General features: G+C 43.8%; 1 protein-coding gene across 14 annotated transcripts in view; it reads right to left on the bottom strand.

Annotated features, from left to right (window-relative positions):
* The window catches only part of HSPG2 (heparan sulfate proteoglycan 2), a 332003-nt gene that overhangs the window by 99280 nt on the left and 219793 nt on the right, over nucleotides 1-12930 (bottom strand). For 13 of the 14 annotated variants that reach the window (XM_033922874.1, XM_033922879.1, XM_033922877.1 and 10 more), the window contains 5 exons: nucleotides 11026-11206; nucleotides 9247-9306; nucleotides 3680-3802; nucleotides 1525-1677; nucleotides 126-268 (listed from right to left, as the gene is read on the bottom strand). In XM_033922874.1, the coding sequence (XP_033778765.1) occupies nucleotides 126-268; nucleotides 1525-1677; nucleotides 3680-3802; nucleotides 9247-9306; nucleotides 11026-11206 (660 nt within the window). The remainder of the gene's footprint in view (nucleotides 1-125; nucleotides 269-1524; nucleotides 1678-3679; nucleotides 3803-9246; nucleotides 9307-11025; nucleotides 11207-12930) is intronic. The other variant, XM_033922887.1, reaches the window with a different exon arrangement.

Genomic DNA, 12930 nt, shown 5'->3' with positions numbered 1-12930 from the left:
ATCCAGTGTTGCATTTGGATTAGCTGAGATGGGTATAGTATTTTATTTTTCAAGTCGTCAAAAGCAAGGTACAACCTTGTTCTGCATGCATAACAATTTGTGGAAAGAAAGATCCTTCTTCTTACCTGCGACGGTAGACTGCCGCCCTCCTTCTTCCAGGAGATGGTCGCCGTGGGGCTCCCTGAGGCTCGACAATACAGCCTCACTGTGTCACCTTCTTGTACCTCTGTCCTTTCCGGGCTCACTTGAACTTCTGGGAGGTTTCCACCTGTCACATAAAATGCCAACGTTCAACCAGAGTTCTTTATTGTCAGGAAACACATCCAGTTCCTTCTTCTCTTGCCGCATTGCCTTCCTTTTACCCAACCTACTTCTCTACCCAGTCGCTAAGTGTGATTTGTTACCAGAGAACCTGAAAGTGTGGAAAATTGAAGAAAGAAGGGCTTGGATGATTTTTTTTTACAATCCAACCAAAATATTCCAAGTTCTGAAAGTGGCGAGAAGTGGGGGGGAGGAGCAAGAGAGTGTAAAACTTCTCATCCTACTGGACAAAACGGCAAATAGGTTTCGCTTTTCTGCTTGGCAGGACCTTGAGTTGTTCACCACCGCCAACAACTTCAATGTGCTCCTCGCGACGGCATCGTCTCTCCCGCCGACCGCTTCCGGGTGCCGCGCAAAGGAAGTGACGTCAACGGGAGAGCCGACGGGATCGCCAGGAGCGCGTCGAAGTTCTTGCTGCTTGTGGCGGTGAACAACTATAGTCACGGGGGAAGGGAAAGGGGTACCTCTCACTATGCCACTGCAGGTGGGCACCCATTTTGGAGCTATTTTATGAAGAAAACAACAATTGTGGGCAAAATGCGCCCTTGTACATTTGCCTCTGCTTAGGTGCTGGTGTACCTAAACCCCTCCCACACGTCTATAATCGGGTCATATCAAATTAAGGGCTCCTTTTATCAAGCCGCGCTAGCGGGGTTAACGCGCGCGACTTTTCATCACCCGTTAACCCCCGCGCTGGCCTAAAATCATACCGCCTGATCAAAAGGAGGCGGTAGCGGCTAGCACAGCCGGCGGTTTAGCGCGCGGTATTACAGGCGTTAAACCGCCAGTGCGCCTTTGTAAAAGGAGCCCTAAGAGCGAACATTCTCTTCACCTACATTAAAGGTGTACATTAAGTTCTTTTCCATGTGTAAAGCAGGTTTTACCTGCAAACAAAAGTTTATAAGATGAGGCTTTGAAAGTAGGTGAAAAAAATTTGATTCAACGCTAACTCTTAAAAACATCGACGTGTACGATATATGTAATTTGATTTGATATGTAAGTATGTAATTTGTTATAGCGTGTCTCTGAAGTGTTTTGCACGATAAATGTAAATCTTTTATTTTATATGTTAATATGTAACTCGCCCTGGATAAGGGCTGGTGAGAAATAAACAACCAACCGAACAACCATCAGTGGAGACCTCTCCTAATCCATCGAGCAAATTACTGCAAATTTCAGCTACTATGATTCGAGGATACATACTGTGCACGTGGAGGAAAGTCCTGGCCAGGTGGTGCCCGGCGCTGTTGCGCACACGGCAGGAATACTGCGCTTCGTCAGTCCGCTCTACCGCTGGGAAGTGGAGAATTCCGTCTTGTATGATGGCTTTGGGCGAGATCACACCATTTGGTCCCCCTGCAACACAAAGCATGGATTTCAACCAACAAGAGAGCTCGGTCCTTGAACGTGCTGAAGGCTGAACAGCCCGAAAAAGCCTCTTGGATTCGTACCTTTATGACATCCAACCCTTCAGTACTTTGAGACGTACCCATGCAAGAAGGATGCAGACTATATGGCCCATATGCTAGAACAGTAGTTTTCAACCCATTCCTCAGGGCCAAATTCAACAAACTGCGCCAATATCATGCAATAGCAACGTTTGTAGAACTGCAGCTACTTTAAATATAGGAGCCAGAAATGCCTATCCAGCATTAATCATGTCTACTTCAACCTGAACTGTTCTAAGGCACCTCTGTTGACGTGATGAAGGCGTGTTACATTTTTAATGTATAACAATTTTTATTGAAAGAATCAAATAATCAGTACAATAGGATAATACAAAAATACATTCAATACAATAAGAATTACAATAATATTTCATACAAATTTAAATCATTCTTTCAAATTTAATTTCCATATGAATTAATTCAATCTTATCAACACCCCCCTTAATTCCATCCCTTACCCACTATCTTCCCCTAAATGAAATCCATCACCCTGGATGAAAGTTGACAAAAATAAAGAATTAAAATAAATAACTGGAATGTAATTATTAAACCTAATTTTCATAATAAATCATTGATAACCAAACTTCGTATTTTTGGTGAAAGATTCTGAATATAAGGATCCCAAACCTCCATAAAAAGACGAGTTTTTTTAGGCGAACCTCGAACCTCCCAACTCTCAAATAAAAATAAGCGATGTAATTGATTCCTCCAATGCCAAAAACTTGGAGATTCTTTCTGCAACCAAAATTGCATAATACATTTATGCCCAATCATACAGGCTTTCTGAAATAAAAGACATTTTAGTTGGCCAAAAACCCCACAAGCTGATGCTTTACCAAAAATTATTCCCCTAGGACAACCCACTATCAAATTACCCCATAAAGAACCCAAAAATAATAGGATGGCAGACCAAAATGAGTTGATCAAAGGACACAACCAAAAAGCATGAGATAATGTGCCAGGATCTTTATTACATTTAATACAAATTGGAGTATCTATTAAATTCGCATGAAAAGCTTGAATTTGGGAAAAATAAGCCCTATGCAAAATTCTATAAGTACATTCTCTCCAAACATACCCTTTTATAATCTTTGGTAGTCTATTAATAGATTGAGTAAAATCAAGAAGAGAAATCTGAATTCCCAACTCCTCATTCCAATTTTGTAGAATTTTATCATATGTACGGGTAGGTAATATATTCCGCCACCACTTGTGTAATAAAGAAACTGAAATAGGCACATCATCACATTGATTTAAAAAAAGAAATAATTCTGTCATGAACTCCACAAGAAAAATTCAATCTCTTCAATTTATTAATATAATTTACCAATTGCATATATGCATATAATGATCCAGGACCCCCCTCCCACTACAATAGAAAGGTCAGGAAATAGAAAGGTCAGGAAAACTCTTAATCTTCCCAGTTTCATCCAATACTTGTGATAAATAATAAATACCTTTAAACCCCCAAATTCTAAAAATCCTAGATGTCATACCAGGTTGAAAATCTCCATTACCCTGAATAGGTAGCAAATCTGTTATACATGGGTTATATCTCTATAATTTAATTAAATTTTCCCAAACTGACCTCAAGTAAATTCGATCACGTCTCACCACTCCTTTCCAAGCTTCACTGGCTTCCGATAATTTCCAGAGTCCACTTCAAATGCATCTGCCTAACTTTCAAGATCCTCCACGGCATCCTTCCTCCATTAATCCCACTGTTCTGGAATTCCTCGAATCTTAGTACCACCAGACCTACCCAAAAATCAAAACTATCCTTCCCCTCATTAAAAGGCATTTCCCACCCAGGAAAACTGGGGACTTCCCTCCTCTTCAGATTCACCGAGCTCTGGAATAACTACTTGTTCACAGCTCATCTTCACAAATGGTCTTGCGTGTTCACCTACCTGTCCATTCCAGTGTGGGCGGTGGTTGCCCTGTGGCGATGCATCGGAACTCAGCGGAGTGACCTTCCTGAACTGTCAGCTGTTGGGGTTCGATGGTGGCCGTAGGCTGGGCGACAGAAGTGGCTACAGTAGAGAAGATCAAAAAATGAATAAGAAAAACAAGAGACACGATCATTGCAAATATCCAGGACCAGAGGAGACGGTGAGTTCGCAAAAACTCTGCCCCTTGCGGTGCACAAAAAAAAAAGGCACAGAAACAAGTCAGCTTTAAAAGCAAAAGGCCACCAAAAAGGAATGGTTTTCAAGGTGCGTAAACACACGAGAAAAATCTAGCTATAACATGACATCAGATTGCTTGACCGCATAAACATAAGTTCAATGCGGTTAACAAAAGATTACATTACGAAAAGATACAGTGAGATCTAATTTGTCAGAAATTTTGGAAAAAAAGGAAGGTTTTCAGAAGTTTTCTAAAATGTTCATAAGAACAGGATGTACCGTATTTCCCCATATATAGGCCGCGGCCTATACATGGGTTTTAAAAACCCCGTGTATGGGGTGCTGCCTAATTATATGGGGCGGCCTATATAAAAATTTTAAATCATCCCCCACCCTCGGTACCTTTTCAGGAGCCCCTCTGGACGGCGGATGGCAAATTTCCAGTGGTGCAGGGCAGCCGCGATCTCTTCGGCATCCAGCCTGCCCCTGCATCGCTTGCTGAGTGTCTGGCGTCAGTTCTCGCGAGTCCCATGAGTCTCGTGAGAGCTGACGTTGGCCATTCAGCGGGCGGGGGTGGGGGCAGGCCGGATGCCCTGCACCGCCAGAGATTTGACGTGCAAAATCCAGGGGGCTCCTGAAAAGGTACCGGGGTGGAGGGGGATGAATGACAAAGGCAGGGGAGGTACCGGAAGATAAGCCACGGCTAATACCATGGGACGGCTTATCTTCCGTTTTTTAAACATAGGCCTCTCTTTTCTGTGGCCTATGCAGAGGGGCGGCCTATATGCGGGGAAATACGGTAAGTAGCAATGATCAAAAATCTTTGTCGTAGTGAGCTGCTTGATATGAGAGAGCGTGCTCGAGATATTTCTTACTTTTACATCCCTTAACTGACGGAAAAGTAAAAAGGGCGTGCGTTTTTCTACTATTCTAATGCGACGCTATAAGGAACCTATCGACTAGATCAGTGGTTCCCAACCCTGTCCTGGAGGACCACCAGGCCAATCGGCTATCCCTAATGAATATGCATGAGAGAGATTTGCATATAATGGAAGTGGCAGGCATGCAAATCTGCTCCATGCATATTCATTAGGGATAGCCGATTGGCCTGGTGGTCCTCCAGGACAGAGTTGGGAACCACTGGGCTAGATACAAAGGCGCTAAACCAAAAGGCAGCTTTATAACATAAGCAACCCAACTTAACGATCAACGGGAAGTCAATGCAACTCACGGTAAGAAGGTGCCACATGATCGTATTTCTTCAGGCCGCAAAATCAGTCTCACCGCCGTGTTCTGAATCAATATCAACCTGGCCATATTTTTCTCGTCAAGCAAATAATGTTACAATAATCCAAAAGACTCGGCAGTAATGACTTTTGAATTTTGAAAGCAGCAGCTTCGAAATAGGATCTAATGGTACGCAATTACCATAAAGTGTAATATCCCTTTTGGACCACGGCATCAATCTAGTTATACCTGTATCTAATTCGTACATTTAGGGCTCCTTTTACGAAGGCGCGCTTAGCACACGCTACACTGCCCCGTGCGCTACACGCTAATGCCTCCTTAGAGCTTGCGTTAGTATTTTCCGTGTAGCGTGGGGGGTTAGCGCGTGCTAAAAACGCTAGCAAACCTTCGTAAAAGGAGCCCTTAATTTTTACATAGTAGATGACGGTAGATAAAGACCCGAATGGTCCATCCAGTCTGCCCAACCTGATTCAATCTAAAAATTTGTTGGGGTGGGGGAGGGGGGGTTTCCCCTTCTTAGCTATTTGTGGGCAAGAATCCAAAGCTCTGCCCGGTGGGCAATGAATAGCCCTATGCGGCGATCAAAGTTTTGTTGAAAAAAAAAAACAAACCAACTAGAAACTCCGAGATGAGGCTATAAATACCAGGGGGGTCGGTCTTTAGCTGGCAGTGGTGAGCAATTTTAGCCACCGCCAGTGTTATTCCTGAATATTCGATGCCGGGCCATGTCTGGGTACTGGAACTGAAAATCCAGGTTTAAGCGGCTGGCTACGTCTTATGCAGTTAAGTGAAAAATTCAGCACTTAACCGCATGAAGCATCGCCGCATAAAGATAGGACTGAATTTTATGTGGTCTGATTTGACCACTAAATGGAAGCAGTTAAGTGCTGATATTGACACTTAACCACATAAGCGCCGACTCCACCCTTGGACCAGCCACAAAATAGCCCGCATCGAGTTTAGTGGTCTGTGATGATATGGGGACAAATTTGTCCCCCATCTCCAAGGGATCTAACCCATCCCATCACGAGTTCTGTCCCCGTCCCATCCCTGCAAGCTCGGTCCTTATCTGTGCAAGCCTTGAACCCTTATAAGTGCAAGCAAAGGACAGAAGCCAGGTCCATGGCCTCACGCTAGAAATCTGAGGACCGAGAATGAGTCCATCACTGATGATCAGAGCATGCTGGAAATCACTTAGAAATGTTTGAGGCTTCTGCAGATGAAGACACAAGTAAATCATTTTGAGTCTGATTCAGTGCTGTGCTAATCTAGAAAAACAGAGCCCGTGAATAGCAACACTCAGTACATAATAGAGCAAAATCCAGCACAGAAATGTTCTCAAATGTACAAGTATTCCAGTTGTACAATGTTTTGGCTCCTTGAAATCACTTCACCTTGGCAATCTATGGAAACAGTAGCTTTCTGAAATCTCTCTTTACATCTGTATGCAAGCTACACGTCTAAATGCTGCGGTTTCCACAGAGAGATACGTCTAAAATTATCTCCTCCATACCTGAAGAGGGAACGTAGCACATTTATTCCGTCTTGAGACCATTTATAGAACCCGATGGACACTGTTGTGGATATTTCCTGCCTAGGCAGGAAGACCCACTGGTGACGGAAAGGAGGGCAAGCCGGGTGGTGTTATGGTGCCAGATCCAGTCTGAATCCGCTGGCTTCCATTACACTCCCTGCGCTGTAGTACCAAGTCACGATTGCCGGAGCATGTCATACATCAAGAAAATACTGGAAGCAAGGCAGAGATACAAGCCTTGCCCTAGACCGTTGGTCTTCACGCCTAGTCCTCAAGGGATGCGATGAGTAGGCTTTCAGGATATTCCTAATGAATATTCATAACAAATCATTTAGAAAGCTATATATTTAAAAATTAAATATTTATTAATTAATAATTCAACCAATTCAAATAACTCTACACAATTATAATCTCTGCATGTAGGCAGAATATAAATGTAATATCTCAACGAATTTGTAACACTTTGCCAGGCACGCTCAAGCTATGCAGTAATTTGGGTATGTTTTTAAAAAAGGTTAAAATGTGACCCTGGGCAAGTCACTTAATCCCCCCATTGCCCCAGGTAGATAAGATTGTGAGCCCACCAGAACAGACAAGGAAAACTGCTTGAGTACCTGAACAAATTCATGTAAGTCGTTCTAAGCTTCCCTGGGAGAACGGTTTAGAAAACGGAATAAATACATAAATTTATTTGTGCGCGCTTATTTGTAAGAATCATATTTATGGTAGCTTGTTCTTACTTTTAGGGCTCCTTTTACTAAGCTGCGTTAGGGCATTAACGTGTGGAATAGAACACGCAAGACGCAAGTTAGTTCTAGCCGCGTAGCGAGGGGTTAGCACACGCTAATCTGCTGCGTGCGCTAAAAACGCTAGCGCCCCTTAGTAAAAGGAGCCCTTAGTTTTGGGGGTTTTTTAAAATATTTTTATTTTGTTTTTTTTGTAACACAAAACACAACATTCAGAAACAGCCCAAATAGAAAAACAAGTGGTAAGAAAGTCTGTTGCGTGGTTCTTCGCGCAGACCACAAAGACTCAAAACAGATTGTTCTTAGTTTTAGTGTGATGTGTCTGTTAATAATGTAATAATTAAAATAAAATGAATTAGGGATATCCTGAAAACTTGACATGCTGGTGGCTTTTGAGGACTGGACGTGAAGAGCACCACCACAGACAATAAGCCTGATGAAATGATTGAAAACGGTTTCAAAGCGACTTGTTTAAGATAAGTAAAAATCATAAAACAGGAAGCCATAACACCGTAAGCCAAAAGCATCTATGAACCACTTCATCAGTGCCAGCACCCATGAGTCTACGTCGAAAGCATGCACTCATGGTTTGACAGACATTGCCAAATTCGGTGTCCCATCCTAATCAGATCCAACTATGATGAGATCACAGTCTGGTAAGATAAACGAAATCTGTAGTGGCCTGTGAGATCAAGATCCAGAGGACGAACTCCACCGGAACCTAATTCCATTTTTCATTTAGAAATTAAATCCGCAAGCAAAGGTCAAACAGAGAGTCCTCCCCGACATGCAGTGAGGTTAAACAGCGTAAAGAGATGACTGGTAAAAGTTACGTGAGCAAGAACCAAATGAAATCTCCCAGTTCCACAGGATGGGTTTGGGCTCAGCCTTCAGGCCAGGAACACGGAAATCGAGCACACAACTGAAGCTTCTCTTAACGGAGCCCTCACTTAGTAATTTAAAATTAAACTAATCATTAATTTAGGGATAGTCAAATTCTATCATTGAACACAAAACAGCCCAGGCTTATAGTCTAAGTCAGTGGTTCCCAAACCCTGTCCTGGGGGACTCACCAGCCAGTCGGGTTTTCAAGATATCCCTAATGAATATGCATAAGAGAGATTTGCATATAATGGAAGTGACAGGTATGCAAATCTCTCTCATGCATATTCATTAGGCATATCTTGAAAACCCGACTGGCTGGGGGGTCCCCCAGGACAGGGTTTGGGAACCACTGGTCTAAGTCATTAATTCCCAAATCTGTCCTGAGGATCCCTACCCCCCACCCCCAAAGCCAGTCAGGTTTCTCGAGATCTTCATAATGAATATGTGTGGCAAATCTGCAAGCAAAGGAGGAGGTATATGCAAATCTATCTCATGCATATTCATTGGGGAGAACCCAAAAACCTGACTGGCTGGGGGTCTTCCAGGGCAGGTTTGGGAACCAACTGATAAGGGCTATAAGTCAACTTTATTTTGTGCGTAATGATCATCAAGCAAACTTGAGCATTTAGCATATCAAGAACTGAGGTGGCCCAACAAGTCGCACGACAAAATTTAGAAAATACGTATGCAAATGAATGCTCCTATTGTGTCAAGTCCACGTAGAACTGACTGTGCCCAATACAAACACGCCCTTCCCTGCGGCCTCTGGCTGAGCTTCTGTGTCACTGGGAAGGAGGAGAACATGCAAAGGACAGAAACCAGGTCCGTAACCTCATGCGAGAAATCAGAGGGCCGAGAACGAGTCCGTCGTTGATGATCAGAGCATGCTGGAAATCAAATGCAGCACTGGCAAAGCCACGCCATGCCCAACTTACGGAGCCTGTGTCCTTCAAAGGTTTCGTAGGGTCCATAAAACATCTGGGTCTTTGTAGAATCTGCAAACAAGTTACACATCCGAAAACTGAAAGCACTCCTAATGGCACCAGATGGTCTGCAAATTATCCACACAATTTTTGGGAGCTGTAAGGATGGAGTTTCTGCTGTTAGTTCCTTCCTTACAGACAGGTATGGAAAAAAATGTCAAAGTCTCACCAAAAGGAGGGACCTCTTAACTCAAAGCAGTTTCAAATGAAGCTTAAGCCTATTTAAGAAAGAAGAAATAGACAGATACCAGTACATCCGAGGGTTTGGGCAGTTATAAGCGTGATTTAGCCAAAAGAGTATCAGCTAAATGGGAAGGCCACCACTCAATGCCTGCCACAACTGAAAGCACTTTTCAGCACCAGAGTCTGGACAGCTCCTCCAAATACAACCTTTGGATATACTGTACAATAATAGCAAGAAGTGATGTACTGAAATAAAGTAGATTTACGATTATTCAGAAAAAGGTTCTTTTCAGCTGCACACTCTAGCTCAGGTTATTTTAGGGAATTCTCTTTCAAATTAACTTTGAGATTAGCAAGACTAAAGGTTTATTTAGGTGCTGGCAACAAGCAAAATGGCAACTAGAGAAAATATTGAATAGTCAGTGGATTTAACTACATAAATACGACTGGTGAATCTAACTGGTTGAAGCTATCCACTTTAATGTTCAATCTGCTATTTTGGTAGCCTGCCTTATATCCTGTCAAATGTAATTAGATATCCAGCATTATCATTAGCCATGTTCCAAGGACGCCTAAGTACCCTTCCAAGAGAGTGGGGGGGAGGAAAATTTTTAATATCAAGGATTTGCCTACATAACTTCTGAAGTTGCCCTGAGAAATCTTTTTTAACTTGGCTTAACTTTTTTAACTTGAAGATTCATTCCAACCATCTCTTGGGGGATCACGGGGGGTGTTTCCTTGGCAAAAGCTGAAGGTCTTCGGGGCTTTTCATTTTTCGCAACCCAACAGCTTCAAGAATGGTTGGTCAGAATAAAATTTTCAAACCAAGACAGACACCTTCCTTCACTCGAATGTCCAAAAGCAGATACATCGGAACGCAAAATTTAGAGCAGGCAATTAAAAACAGTCAGCTGGACATGTGAGAGAGGGTGGGCATATCAACTGGGCATATTAATGCATGAATTGTTCTCCATCGCTTTCTCACAAGCTCACTTCCAGTGAGTCTTATCAATGTTACTATCATTTGCAGTCGAGTTATTACATAGTGAAATATTATTTGTGTGGAAACTATTAAAGGTGTACAGGTTCCAATTGTTGTAATCTCTTTGGAATTTTCCCTCATTGCTTTGTCTCCTCTGCATAAACGAGGGCGCCCCGATTACAGAACTGTTCCCAAAATATCTATCGGTGGTTTTCAGCATAGCCATCACGAATATGCACGAAATATATTTGCATATATCAGAGACCAAGTACATGCAAATTTCTTTCTTGCATATACGTTCTGAATACCATGAAAACCAGAAGGGGGGTCAGGTGAGGGAGGCTACCAAAGACTCATCGCACAAGCAGTGGGGCTGCACGGTTCATCACGTACGTTGCAAAGAAAGCACTGGAAAGAAGAAACACGAGGCCATGATAAGAAAGTGCAAAAGATTCACTGCCACAAGCAGTGGCCACAGCGAGACAGGAAGCGGAAGGGGAAGTAGCTCCGCAAGCAATTTAGGAGAGGCGCAGGGGGTGGTGGGTGCCACTGGGAGGATCACAAACCTTGCACGTAAAGGGTGGCCGCGCCCTCATCCATGTCAAACATGTTAGAGCCGGTACAGACGTACACGCCGGCGTCTTCCAGTTGCACACCGCGAATGGTCAGGATGCCGTTGAAGTCCATGGCCCGCTCGGGAAGTTTGCCGTTATTCTGACGAGTCCACACCAGAGTGTAAGCTGGAGACTAAGAAGGTTGGGGGAGGCAGTGGAAAGAACAATTTTTACTTTCTTATTAAAAAAAAAATAAAACACACCTTACAGTCATTTCAGCATAGAACAGGGAACATTTCAACCTTAGATACAATATCCTATAAAATACAATATTCCAATGTATATTCCAATAAATGCTGGAAGTTCACTGACTTTTAAATAAGTACAGTGGTGCCTCGCATAACGGACGCCTCGTACAGCGAACGCTGCGCATAACGAACTTTTTGTCTTGCTCCCTATAACGAACTTCGTTTCACACAACGAAGTCGCCCGAGGGGCCCGGGGGGGGGGCGGAACTACTCTCGCCGCTTCCTAATGTGAGCCGGGAACAGCAGCACCCTCCTGTCTGAATGCAGTGTTCCATCATCTCCCTCCACCTTACCTTAGATGCCGAGTTTTCCGGCTTTCTTTTTCGGCCAGCCACACACTTTCAAAGAGCAGCACATGCGCGCATGCTCTGTTGTTCAATCTTCTCCTCTGACGCAACCGGAAACCGGAAGTTGCAGGAGAGGAGAACATTGATCAACTCCAGCAGCTGCGCGTGCACAGCTTTTTGAAAGCGTGCGGCTGGGTGAAAAAGAAAGCTGGCAAACTCTGCATATAAGGTGAGGTGGAGGGAGGGAAATGTAGGGCTGCAGAACGAATTATTTTGTTTTACAGGTATTCTTATGGGAAAACGCGTTTCACACAACGAACGTTTCACATAACAAACTTGCTCCTGGAACGGATTAAGTTCGTTGTGTGAGGCACCACTGTATTTATCTACTTGCTTATCCCAGTTCCATTCCCAGGGACCAGGATTCCCCATCTGTAGTGACAGCTACACTTTAGATAATGTGTATATTTATTTTTAATATTTAGACTTTGCTTATAGCCTAAGCGGTTTGCATTCAAGTACTCAAGCGTTGCCCCCTATTTCTCCTGGTGGGCTTACAACCTGACTAACGCAGCTGTTGTGACTTGCCCAGGGGCACACGGTAAGGGGCAGGGATGGCATTCTGTGGCAGTAACAGAAACACCTAATATACTTGTATAGAACTGACCTTGACCGACGATTTATCAAAGCAATCCAATCAAATCTACATCTATACGTAAATTCCTATGTTTGAGGGAGTTTTTGGCACAGCAGCAAATATTCAGTTAAACAGCAAATAATGGGAGAAAGATCAAACTGGCCCACCCAGTTTGCCCAGATGAAATCCTTCCCAAGTCAACACCAGCTCTCAACACTTCCCCCTCAATATTCGTGGGTTTGATACTTGCGACTTTGATTATTTGCAGTTTCCCCCCCCCCCTCTAGGATTTACTTTTTAAAAAAACTCTACAACTTACTTAGGGCTGACTCTGACCCGCCCTCGGCTCCCTCCTGCCTCCCCAAACCCCTCTGGGGGGGTCTAGCGGTGAGACGCAGGGCAGGAATGATCGTTCACACTCCTGCCCTGTACAGAGCCACAGAGACTACAGCGGGAGCTCACGGCAACCATTCTTGTTTGCGGGCTCTGCACAGGGCAGGAGTGTGAACGATCGCTCCTGCCCTGCTTCACTGCTAGACTACAAGGCTTTAAAAAGTAAGTTGTGGAGGGGTCCAGGAGGCAGCCGGGGGGTGGGTCAGAGTCGGCCCTAAGTATCTTGTAGAGGGGTCTGGGAAGCGGGAGAGAGCCGGGGGTAAGTCAGAGATGGCCCCTATAGTTATTCGTT

Source organism: Geotrypetes seraphini, chromosome 15 (genome assembly GCF_902459505.1).
Source record: "Geotrypetes seraphini chromosome 15, aGeoSer1.1, whole genome shotgun sequence".
Lineage (NCBI taxonomy): Eukaryota > Metazoa > Chordata > Amphibia > Gymnophiona > Dermophiidae > Geotrypetes > Geotrypetes seraphini.
Note: the sequence above shows the minus strand (reverse complement) of the source record. Positions and strands in the feature narration are given on the sequence as shown.